The 11,628-nt window shown below is 59.6% G+C and overlaps 1 protein-coding gene across 1 annotated transcript; it reads left to right on the top strand.

The window, feature by feature from the left end:
* The first annotated feature begins 306 nt into the window (after positions 1-306).
* On the top strand, positions 307-7,064 carry LOC113214498 (vitellogenin). The gene is given in 8 exon segments (XM_026433864.2): positions 307-437; positions 545-1,730; positions 1,808-2,029; positions 2,118-3,431; positions 3,523-3,742; positions 3,828-4,281; positions 4,284-5,852; positions 5,945-7,064. Coding segments are annotated over 8 exon segments (6,051 nt in total). The 5' UTR covers positions 307-403; the 3' UTR covers positions 6,997-7,064.
* Positions 7,065-11,628: the final 4,564 nt, after the last annotated feature.

Below are 11,628 nucleotides of genomic sequence, written 5' to 3'. Positions count from 1 at the left end.
TCCCCCTTTCCCTCCCTCTCTTCCCATGACGGACAGCCTCTCAAGTAGTCATGCCGTCGCCCTCGTTATAGGACGCCAAGCGTCACGAAAGGGATGATGAGCGTGTCATACATTCTTCTTCTTCTTCTTCTTCTTCTTCTTCTTCTTCTTCTTCTTCTTCTTCTTCTTCTTCTTCTTCTTCTTCTTCTTCTTCTTCTTCTAAGACTCAGGCCACGCTGCTGTTACCATGCCGCGTCGCTCTGACCACCTTGCACAATGCTAGCCTGGTCGAAATTGGCCAAATTCAGCACTGATAGTGGTGTCCGGTCAGCGGGGTGGGGACCCGCTCAACGCGATCCCGGTGGTATAAAAGCAGCGGTCCGCCCCTCAGTCGGCACGTTCAACACAACGTCCCACCGCAGACATGGAGTGGAAGTACTTTCTGTTTGCTCTTCTCGGTGAGTTGTGGGGCATGGTTGAAAAGGCCATACTCTGTCGGGATGGCGCGGTTATGGCTGCGAACCATTGAATGTTCCTGTCTCACTTTGTCTGTTCTTCGTTTCAGTCGCTGCGGCTTCGGCCGAGCAGGGATGGAAGTCCGGCTCTGAGTACAAGTACCAGGTGCGCGGTCGCACCCTGACCGCCCTGCACCAGGTCGCTAACCAGTACTCTGGCGTCCTCATGCGCGCCCAGCTTACTGTTCAGCCCAAGTCCGACAACCTCCTCGCCGCCAAGGTCTCCAACGCCGAGTACGCCAAGGTTCACCAGCAGATGCCTGCCGGTTGGGGCACCCCCATCCAGGACAGCAAGCTGAGCTTCCACTCTCTGCCCGTGAGCAGCAAGCCCTTCCAGATCAAGCTCAAGAACGGCATCGTCGACGAGCTGATCGTCAGCAAGAGCGTGCCCACCTGGGAGGTCAACATCCTCAAGAGTATCGTGAGCCAGTTCCAGGTTGACACCAAGGCCGAGAACATCATCAGCTCTCGCATCAACAACAAGCCCAGCCACGGCTCCGTCAACGGTGTGTACAAGACCATGGAGGACGACGTTACCGGCGAGTGCGAGGTCGTTTACGACATCAGCCCCCTGCCCCAGTACCAGCTCCAGAGCCGCCCCGAGCTCGCTCCCATGCCCCAGCTCCGCGGCGAGGGCCAGCTGATCGACATCGTCAAGACCAAGAACTACAGCCACTGCGAGCAGCGCCCCGGCTACCACTTCGGCCTTAACGGCCAGACCGACGTCGAGCCCGCCTCCGCCAAGATGGGCGAGTTCCTGGCCCGCTCCTCCGTCAGCCGTGTTGTCGTTTCTGGAAGCCTCCAGCGCTACACCATCCAGTCCTCCGTGACCACCAACAAAATCATCCTCAGCCCCGTGCTGTACAACAACCAGAAGGGTATGGTCGTGTCCCGCATGAACCTGACCCTCACCTCCGTCAGCTCCTCCAACAGCCACATGGAGGCCCCCGCTAACCCCCGCAAGATCAAGGACCTCGTCTACGACTACAACAACCCCTTCTCCACCAGCCAGAACGCTGAGCTGAGCGACGAGTCTAGCTCCAGCAGCTCTTCCTCCTCTTCCAGCTCTAGCAGCTCTTCCTCCAGCAGCTCTTCTTCCTCCAGCGAGGAGAGCCGCGCCCACGGCCACCACAAGCGCAGCCCCAACAACACCAGCTCCAGCAGCTCCAGCAGCTCCAGCTCTGACTCTGACTCCTGCTCTTGCGACTCCAGCGACAACGACTCTAGCTCCTCCAGGTAAGACAAATTCTTTCAAGTTTCATCCTTTAGATTTCGCCTGGGAAAATTACATTGATTTATTCCGTTATTTCTAGCTCCAGCAGCTCTAGCTCCAGCTCTAGCTCCAGCTCCTGCTCCTGCGACTCTAGCGAGGGTAACACCCGCATGCAGAGCGCTGCCGCCAAGCGTTTCCGCCGCTCTCTGAAGAACCAGAACTCTGCTAGCGCTCCCAGCTCTAGCTCTTCTAGCTCCTCCAGCTCCTCTGGCTCCTCCGACTCCGACTCCGACTCTTCCAGCTCTTCCAGCTCTTCCTCCAGGTAGAGTTAGAGTAGAATACTATGTTAATCACCTCTGTTATGACTTCTAGAAGAAGGTTTTAACAATTTCGCTTCTCCTTGGTTGTAGCTCTTCCAGCGAGGAGTCCCGTCCCCACGGCCACCAGAAGCGCAGCCACAACAACACTGGCTCTGGCAGCTCCAGCTCCAGCAGCTCTTCCTCTTCTTCCTCCTCCTCCTCTTCTTCCTCCTCCTCCAGCTCCAGCTCCAGCTCCGACAGCGACAGCTCTAGCTCCAGCTCTAGCTCCAGCAGCACCAGCTCCAGCGAGGAGTGGTTCCAGGACATGCCTAAGATGAACGAGGCCCCCAAGAACCCCATGCTCCCCTACTTTGTCGGCTACATGGGCTCCTCCATCCAGGCTTCCAACCAGATCAACGCCATCCAGGCCGTCCAGAAGCTCTGCCAGCAGATTGCCCACGAGATCCAGAACCCCAACCAGATCCCCGAGAAGGCCACCCTTGCCAAGTTCAGCATCCTGGCCCGCCTGATCCGCACCATGGACGCCAAGCAGCTTGAGCAGGCTAGCCAGCAGCTGTACACCTCCGCCTCCTCCAAGAGCGCCAGCCAGAGCCAGAGCGCCACCGAGAAGGTTGCCGCCTGGAAGGCTTTCCGTGACGCCGTCGCCCAGGCCGGTACCGGCCCTGCCCTCCAGCTCATCAAGGAGTGGATCCAGAACCACAAGATCCAGGGTGAGGAGGCCGCCGAGATCGTCGCCACCCTCCCCATGGCCGCCCGCGTGCCCACCAAGCAGTACATGGACGCCTTCTTCGACCTGATCAAGAAGTCCGAGGTCCAGAAGCAGCAGTTCCTGAACGTCTCCGCCATCCTGTCCTTCAGCAACCTTGTCCGCAAGGCTCAGGTTGACAACGCTACCGCCCACAACCGTTACCCCACCCACGTCTTCGGCCGCCTTAACCCCAAGAAGGCCTCCGCCGTTGCCCGTGACTACATCCCCTACCTGGCCCAGCAGCTCAAGGATGCCGCCCAGAACGAGGACAGCCACAAGATCCAGGTCTACATCCGTGCCCTCGGCAACACTGCCCACCCCAAGATCCTGTCCGTGTTCGAGCCCTACCTCGAGGGCAAGAAGGCCATCAGCGACTTCCAGCGCCTGCACATGGTCACCGCCCTGAACAAGCTCGCCAAAGTCTCTCCTAAGATCGCCCGCCCCGTCCTCTTCCGCCTTTACCAGAACGCTGGTGAGGCCCACGAGATCCGTTGCATCGCCGTCTACCTGCTGATGAAGACCAACCCTCCCGCCAGCATGCTCCAGCGCATGGCTGAGTTCACCAACCAGGACCCCAGCAACGAGGTCCGCGCCGTCGTCAAGTCCGCCATCGAGTCCGCCGCCAACAAGCTCAACTCCAACATGCAGCAGGAGCTGTAAGTAGCGTGCAGCTCCTCCCGATACAGCGCTTCGGGCTACTCTGACCCCACTTCTTACTGATTGGCACATGTGTCTGATTTGTTGCAGGTCCCAGAACGCTAACGCCGCCGTCGACATGCTGAACGCCACCAAGTGGGGCCAGCAGTACTCCCAGGCCCAGTTCTGGAGCGAGGATGTCGCTGGTGACATGAACCTGGCCTACCAGGCCGCCCTCCTGACCATCGGCAGCGACGACACCCTCCTGCCCCGCAACGCTTTCCTGAACCTGAACAACAACCTCGGTGGTTACCGCTACAAGTACTTCAGCGTGAGTAGCTCTCGATAACCCACAACTTGGGCGTCCTTTATCTGCGCCGCTTGTCCGACACTGACCTCTGTTTCTCTGACTGTAGGCTGGCGCCATGGCCTCCAGCGTCGATGACCTGATCAACCTGTTCGCCAACCAGTGGCAGTCCCAGAGCCAGAAGTCTAAGCACCACGGCAAGCGCTCCTCCTCTTCCTCCAACTCCGAGTGGTCCGCTGAGAAGATCGCCAACATGCTCAACATCCAGCCCGACCAGGCCGCCCAGATTGAGGCTAACGTGCTCATCAACCTGCTCGGTCAGCAGCGTTTCTTCGCCATCGACAACCACACCGTCGAGCAGCTGCCCCAGCTGATGCAGAAGGCCGCCAACACCCTCCGCTCCGGCGAGAACTTCAACTACACCAAGCTGTACAACAAGCTTTCCGTCACCATGGGCTTCCCCACCGCCATGGGTCTGCCCTTCGTGTACCAGCTGAAGACCCCCTCTCTGCTGTCCATCGGCGGTGAGGTCCGCGTCCGCACCCAGCCCGACATCGCCAACGGTCCCAAGGAGACATCCAGTTCCTGTACTCTACCAAGCTCGAGTCCAAGATGGGTTTCATCACCCCCTTCGACCACTACAGCTTCGTTGCCGGTCTTGACAAGGACCTCCAGATCAACCTGCCCATCCGCGCCAACATTGACCTCGACCTCCAGAACGCTGAGGTCCGCGCCAAGCTCCAGCCCATCGAGTCCAACAAGAAGGCCCAGATCGTGCTGATTGCTTCCCGCCCCTACACCGCCCAGCAGAACATCCTGGACCTGAGCCCCGTCAACCAGATGCCCATTCAGGTGCGCAAGCCCCAGATGGCCAACTTCACCGTCGGCCAGGACATGACTGGCATGGCTTTCCGCGTCGACGCTGCCACCGAGATGAGCGGCTCCCCCTACGCTGCCATCATTGAGGCCTTCCAGAGCCGTGACGCCCTCGCCACCCTCGTGATGCCCTCCGCCGAGGAGTCCATCAAGGCCTACGAGTACTCCGTCTCCTACGAGCCCCAGAAGTCCACCGCCCACAGCCTGACCCTCACCGCCTCCTACGACAACAACCAGGACGATGAGAACAACAACAACAACTCTGACGACGCCTCCTACGAGCAGCGTAAGAGCAAGAACGCCAAGAAGGCCAAGCGCTCCAACAACGACTCCAGCGACAGCGACTCCAACGAGTCCGCCTCCGACTTCAGCGAGGAGCAGACCAGCGCCAGCCAGAACCTTGCCAACCCTACTTGCAACTCCGCTAACTGCCAGAAGCGCCAGCAGCAGTTCCTCCGCCGCGTCGCCGCCGGCATCAAGAGCGCCCGCGCCTCCGTCCTGGACCTTTCCGCCCAGTTCAACGGCCAGACCAAGGCCCAGTTCGTCGCCACCGCCGCCGTTGCCAACTCCCCCGTCGACGAGAAGTCTCGCGTCCTCGTCTACCTGCGCCGTGACCCCGCCCACGCCAAGCAGATGGAGCTCGCTCTGACCGCCACCTCCAAGATGCCCAACGTGCCCGCCATCAACTTCCTGAAGGCCCTCCAGGCTCAGCCCAACAGCGCCTTCCAGTGCCAGCTCAACTTCGGCGAGAAGCTCGACTCCTCCGCCGCCCAGGTTAACATCAACGGCCAGATGAAGCAGACCAACGCCCGTCGTGAGCAGGTCCGCCGCGAGCCCATGGCCCTCATGTGCCAGCAGCAGATGGAGCACGGTAACTTCGCTCTGCCCGCCTGCCAGAACGCCACCAACGCCGCCAACGTGCTCGACCAGTACAAGGTCCAGATCCACTTCGAGAAGGTCTCCGACTTCGTCAAGAACGCCACCGCCAAGGTTTACGACGCCGCCCGCTACCTCGGCTGGCAGTACAACTCCGAGAACTTCGTCAACCCCAAGAACTCCCACAGCAACAAGGTTGAGCTCGAGCTCCGCTTCGCTCCCAACCTCAAGTCCGCCAACCTGACCATCGACGCCCCCACCATGAGCGCCGAGTTCAACAACGTCCGTCTCAACCAGTACGTCCGTCAGGCCGCTGCTCTCCACCCCATGTACACCCCCTGGACCCAGCTTAACCAGAAGCTGTTCCGTGCTCAGTACAACCGTGAGTATCGACACATTCAGTAAACCACGTAGTATATTGTTATTTTAAGAACAGAGGCCGGCAACTTACCACTTTTCAATTTGTCTCCACAGCTACCTGCACCATTGACAAGTCTGCCGCCAACACCTTCGACAACCGCACCTACCCCCTGAACCTGGGCAACAACTGGCACGTCATGATGCAGTCCGTCCCCCAGGAGTCCGCTGACTCCAGCTCCTCCAGCTCCAGCCAGGAGGACGCCACCAACTACGTGAGCGTGCTCGTCCGCGATGCCAGCTCCCACGACCAGAAGGAGCTCAAGGTTGTCCTCGGCGACGATGTCATCGAGATGACCCCCTCCGGCAGCAGCAACGGCGCCAACGTCAAGGTCAACGGCCGCACCATCCGCATCTCCAGCCGCAACGTCACCGAGGTCCAGAACCAGAACGGTGACGTCCTCGCCCAGTTCTACGCCCTGCCCGACTCCGTCAAGATGGTCGCCCCCGAGCACGAGATTGAGATCCTGTACGACGGTGTCCGCGTCATCCTGACCGCCTCCGACAGCTACCGCAACGAGGTCCGTGGTCTCTGCGGCACCTTCAACGGCGAGCAGACCTCCGACTTCACCACCCCCGCCAACTGCATCCTCCGCAAGGCCGAGCAGTTCGCCGCCACCTGGGCCGTCAACCCCTCCGGCAACGTCCGCGAGCAGCAGCAGAAGGCCCAGCAGGCCGCCTGCTACCGCCAGGTCGTCATGATCGGTGACTCCGTCAGCGACGCCGAGGCCGGCCGCTACCAGGCTAAGCAGCACTCCAACAACAAGCACTCCAGCAACAAGCACTCCAACAACAAGCACTCCAGCAGCAAGCGCGCCAGCGGCAAGAGCTCCAGCTCCCAGACCCCCCGCGACTGCTCCGCCCACCGCGTCCAGGTTGTCCAGCACAACGGCCAGGTCTGCTTCTCCCTGAAGCCCCAGCCCGCCTGCAACGCCCAGTGCAAGCCCACCCAGAAGTACGAGAAGCAGGTCGACTTCCACTGCGTCGCCGACTCCAGCGCTTCCCGCCACTGGGCCGAGATGGTGAAGAAGGGCGCCAACCCCGACTTCAGCCAGAAGGGCGCCAACAAGAGCATCAAGATCAGCCTGCCTGAGTCTTGCCGTGCCTAAGCACTTGCTCCCCGTGTTACCTCTGTACGAGATGATTCCAACCAATAAATAGTGCTAGAACTACCTCAGTTATGCCATTTTGTCTTCGCCCATTGTCCAACACCACACTATCTCTCTCGACAGAGCCAGACAGGCTGTCTTTACATTATTTAAAGCGCTGACGTTATCTCTCAAAATACAGGCCTACACCACAACCAAAATGTTTTGTCTGGATGGGAGGATTACAAACCGCAGCGGAGCTGCGAGACGAGGCCCGCACGACGACGACAACGGCTGAAAAGGCGCATGACACCATGAGGACTGCGGTTTATCCGGATCTTCCCGGTCATGACGAACAACCGAGTAAAGCGCTCGGTCCGTCACGAGCAAAAGCGGTAGAGGGGAACAGGAGGGGGGGGGGGCGATCTGCAAAACAAATCAAGATAATTCCGGATCGGCTGACGCCAGTGCTCGCTGGAGCGGCGGCCCCCACTCGTGACGTTCCGGTCTCCTTTTGTGTCGCTCCCTGTCATTACCGTCTCGCCAGTTCGACGAATGAATGACTTCCCCGCGCAGCGCCGCGATGAGGTCTCGTCGGCCGCGAGGAGAGGTGTCGCGAAGCATGTGTGGCCTTCCCGTTCCCTTCCCTTCCCTGCGCCGCCCCGGCCCGGCGTTCGCGAGGAATACTCGTTTTGTTATTGTGCTGCTCTCTGCCCGTCACGCGCGGCTCACCGTCGTCGCTTACTCTCTTTTTGCTCCAACGGCTCGCGTAGAGAGACGCAACTCCGAGCCTAGAGACGCAAAAGCAGGAGTCAACATATTGTCGCTCCCTAGCTCAGGTCAACAAGTTGACTCGTCCCGAGGTGCGTGCGTAACGCCTTATCTCCGCCTCCTTGGTCGCGGGGGTGCACGCGGCACGCGGCACGCGCGGCCGGCCGGCCTGCGAGGCGAGGCGGTCTGATGGGCTGCCTACCCTCTGGGCGCTGCCAGGCGCGTGGGCTCCGGCCGCTGGCTGCACCTGTGCCGCCCGCCCCGCCCGCCCCATCGTCAGCTGTCGCCCCGCCGCCGCTGGGGGGCCCCGGCACTTGATCTATCGCCGCGTCCCAGAAAGTCTCTCCTCTCCGGGCGCGTGGCGCAAACTCCGATAGTCCGGTGCGGACCGAGGGGCGAGCACTGCTCGAGCTCCAACCCGCCCCACAGCAGCGCGTGTACGCCGTGCCGCACCCAGTCGCCCCCGGGAGGCGGAATCGCGTCGTCGTGGGTCGCACCTGACGACCGCATATACACGCCGCGCCGCCGCGTCACACGGTCACGTGACGGCTGCTGTGCACCCGGCGCTGTTGTACTCAGCGCTTGGCCCTTTTGCAAATAAGTACACAGAGTCTCATGCCGCCGCCCCGGGGGGCGCCCCGGTGTGTTGCCAGGGGGAACGGAGATGACTAGGAACGCTGCTGATGACCGATCGATCAGGTCGTGCGCGGAGCGAGCTGCCCGGGCTGGGTCGTTAGAGGAATAATGACTAAGGTGTACCTGGCCCGAGACCTGGCCCGGAGATGGGAGCCGGGGGTACCTGATTCCGGCAATCCATTTGGGTAAATTACCCCCCCCCCCCTCATTCCGCTCGGTGGCATCCGTCGGTACCCGGTGGCTCCCGGTGGCGGCGGTACTCGTCCTGCTGGGGGCAGCAGCGGTGCCGCCCCTCGTGAATCGCGGAGCAGCATGACTCATATCCGCGGCAACGGCGACACTTCCTCGCCGCGTCGCGTCAGCCTAAGGGTCGGCTCACAGGCGCAGTAAAAGCGATGAGGCGGCCACTTAATTTCGAACGGAGAAAAAAAAAGGATTACAGTACGTCTTACATTCCATGCGCGCAAGGTCTCGGGAACCCACGACGAGCCTCGAGTGCGGAATCATTGTCACACATGCAAAAGAATGAGGAATGAGGGGGGGGGGGATAATTTTCAGGAAGTGGTCTGGCCGTCTTGTATTACATGCGATCGCAAGAGGAAGGAAATGGCCATCATCTGCCGGTGATGAAAAGTGGCGTGTGGAGGGACACGCGCGCCTTCTTTGCGCGCCACGCAGGCGACTCGCTTTTCTCGGAGAAAGTCTTCGCCTCGCGCTTCGGTTCCCGATCACGTCGTCGCGGAACACAGACCAGTTTATGCGACGCGCGAAGAAGCACCCAATTATATCGGCGAGGCAGGACGACGCCCTGACCGACCAGCCGCGAGCGGTCTATTTTTAGAATAGACGTCGATGGGCCGTGTTCGCCGTTCCAGGCGACTCCCCTGGACGCTGAAGGCGAGACTCCAGGAGAATCCAGGGAGACCCTATGCAGGAGACTTCTAGGTTTCATCCCCTCAGTGGTGCATACGTCCTCCATTCGCCGTCACGAAATTCTGCCGCGGCCCCTGGGCAAGCTCTCATAGCTCCTGATAGGTAGGCAACATCTTGCCTGCAATGCATGCGTGTATTGCGGAGTGGCCTACCCCGAGTCTCGCAGGCGCCGAGCTCTCGTAACTTGCTGAGTGCATTCGAGGAAAACGGTCGTGTGCTTTCTGGGCGATCCCCTATGTATTCAGGTGACTTCACTCTCCGGCGCTTCTTGGTGACTGGAGGCCGATAGGCGACTCTAGTGAGCTCAGGCGTCCGTTTGACTCCAGACGTTTCCGAGCGTGTCCAGGCCGCGCGCGCCGTGCCGCCGTGCCCCGCTGACGCGCCACGTGACAGTTGACCGCTCCGGAGTCACGCGCGCTCCTCCTAAAGCTGCAAGCGCCGCCGAGAGCCATTATCTCGTTTCGATTGATTCTGCCCTGCGTTTCCGTAAACAAAACACCGCGCCGGGAGCTCTCAAACGACACAACGCTTGGCGCGCCGCGCTGCCTTCTTCCCGACGAGGTGCCCCTTGCGGCCGGCCGCCCCCGGATGCCCTGGACCCGCCCCTGACGATGTGTCGCGTGCCCATCGCAATCACTAACATCCTGAGCGAGACCGCTAGCCAGCTAGCTAGCATACCGACCTCATGACTTGGCTGCCCCCGCACAAGAAGGCCCGCGGGAGCGCTGAGCAACGCGGAGCAGCGCCGAGCACTTCCACACAGCACGATAAGCGGCCGCGCCACACGTCAATATAATGAGGAGAAATGGTAAACACACCGGAGTCAGCCGCGGGCGGCCGGCGGCGAGCAGACGACAGACAAGTGTCCATCCAAGAAAAAAACTGTTCATTGAGCTGAGTACATTCCCCAAAAGTGCTGCCCGACCTCGGTTTTGTCCGACCTATTTTTCTCCGACCTCGTCGATATTCTAAAATTTGGGAAGAATGTACTTCAAGGAGGAACAGGCTTCAAAAATAAGAAGCTACGTTTAGTGACCGTGAAAGCAGATGATTGCGACACCCGTAAGTCCAACAACCAAAAAGTACGGGGGCCGGCTGACGAATTGCGCGTCATAGCGGCCGCTGTGGATAAAGCTCCGGTTCCTTCGATCACCGAAGACGCCCACTGACTAAGCCTTCGGGGGACTTCACTTTTCTATTTTTTTAAAAAATTACCGTTCAGCAAAGAAGTCTGGCAGGTACACACTTGTAACAGTCGACCTGGTAAGCACACACCTGCTCGTGCGTGACTGCAGGCACGCTGTTCCTTGTGTGTACATGGTCGACAGTTGGTTTTAATGAGCTTCCTATGCCCATGCCGCTAGTCAGCTGAATTGCAAGATAGCTAGAAACAAACAGCTATAAACAAATGACAGCAAAATACGAGAGAAAATTAGGACACAGACATATTTCCTTAAATTTGTATCATCTGCTTTCACGACACGTCACTAAACGTAGCTTCTTATTTTTGAAGAATGTTCCTCTTTGAAGTACATTCTTCCCAAATTTTAGTAAATCGACGAGGTCTTGGACACCATTAGCGTCCTCCATACAAGCTAGGGTCTTCAAATACAAGATCTTTTTTACCGTGCGGTCAAACGCACTCAACCACCCAACCCCTATCCACGAACGCGCGTAGAGATTACAATAGTACACCAAAGAGCAAGTGACACTCCATGCACCTAGTTCCTCATGAGTATGGTGGGTTGCATAAGCACCGGCTCGGAGGCGCTGTCGGGAGCGCTCAGGATTTCGCGACGCGAATCCCCGCGGAACCGCGAGCCTCCCAGTGGAACCGCGGGGGATGTGCGAAATCCTGCGCTTTCCCAACAGCGCCTGAGAGCCAGCGCGTATGCAACCCGCCATACTGGCATGTAAGAGCCGGGACACCCGGTACAGTTATTCGTTGTCAGACGTCTCTTTACCCACCCACCATAATCGCAAAAGTGTGCACCTCGGTGTGCTGCACCGAGCGGTCTCAGGATGGCGCCTAACAGTAGGCAATACTGGCAATACAACGCAGTTCGTCTTGGCGGGTGGCCTACTCTGAAGTTGGCAGGGGGTGAGGGGGTGAGAGCTTCAGCGCAGCGGACGAGCACTCCGGCCGGAAGGAGCGGGGAGGCAGCACCTCCCCCGCCCCTCCAAATCCCCGATTCTTGGGCATAGAGAGGGGTGTTTTGAAGAACACTGCTCCACGTGTTTGATGCGCGGGCCGGGCCAAACACTCTGAGGTTTTCACGGTGACCTTTGCGTGGCGCTCTGCTCCCGCTCTGC

This window comes from Frankliniella occidentalis, unplaced genomic scaffold, assembly GCF_000697945.3.
Source record: "Frankliniella occidentalis isolate FOCC.00 unplaced genomic scaffold, Focc_3.1 Scaffold19, whole genome shotgun sequence".
NCBI classification, from domain to species: domain Eukaryota; kingdom Metazoa; phylum Arthropoda; class Insecta; order Thysanoptera; family Thripidae; genus Frankliniella; species Frankliniella occidentalis.
The sequence above is the reverse complement of the archived record's forward strand: the minus strand, read 5'-3'. Positions and strand labels throughout refer to the sequence as shown.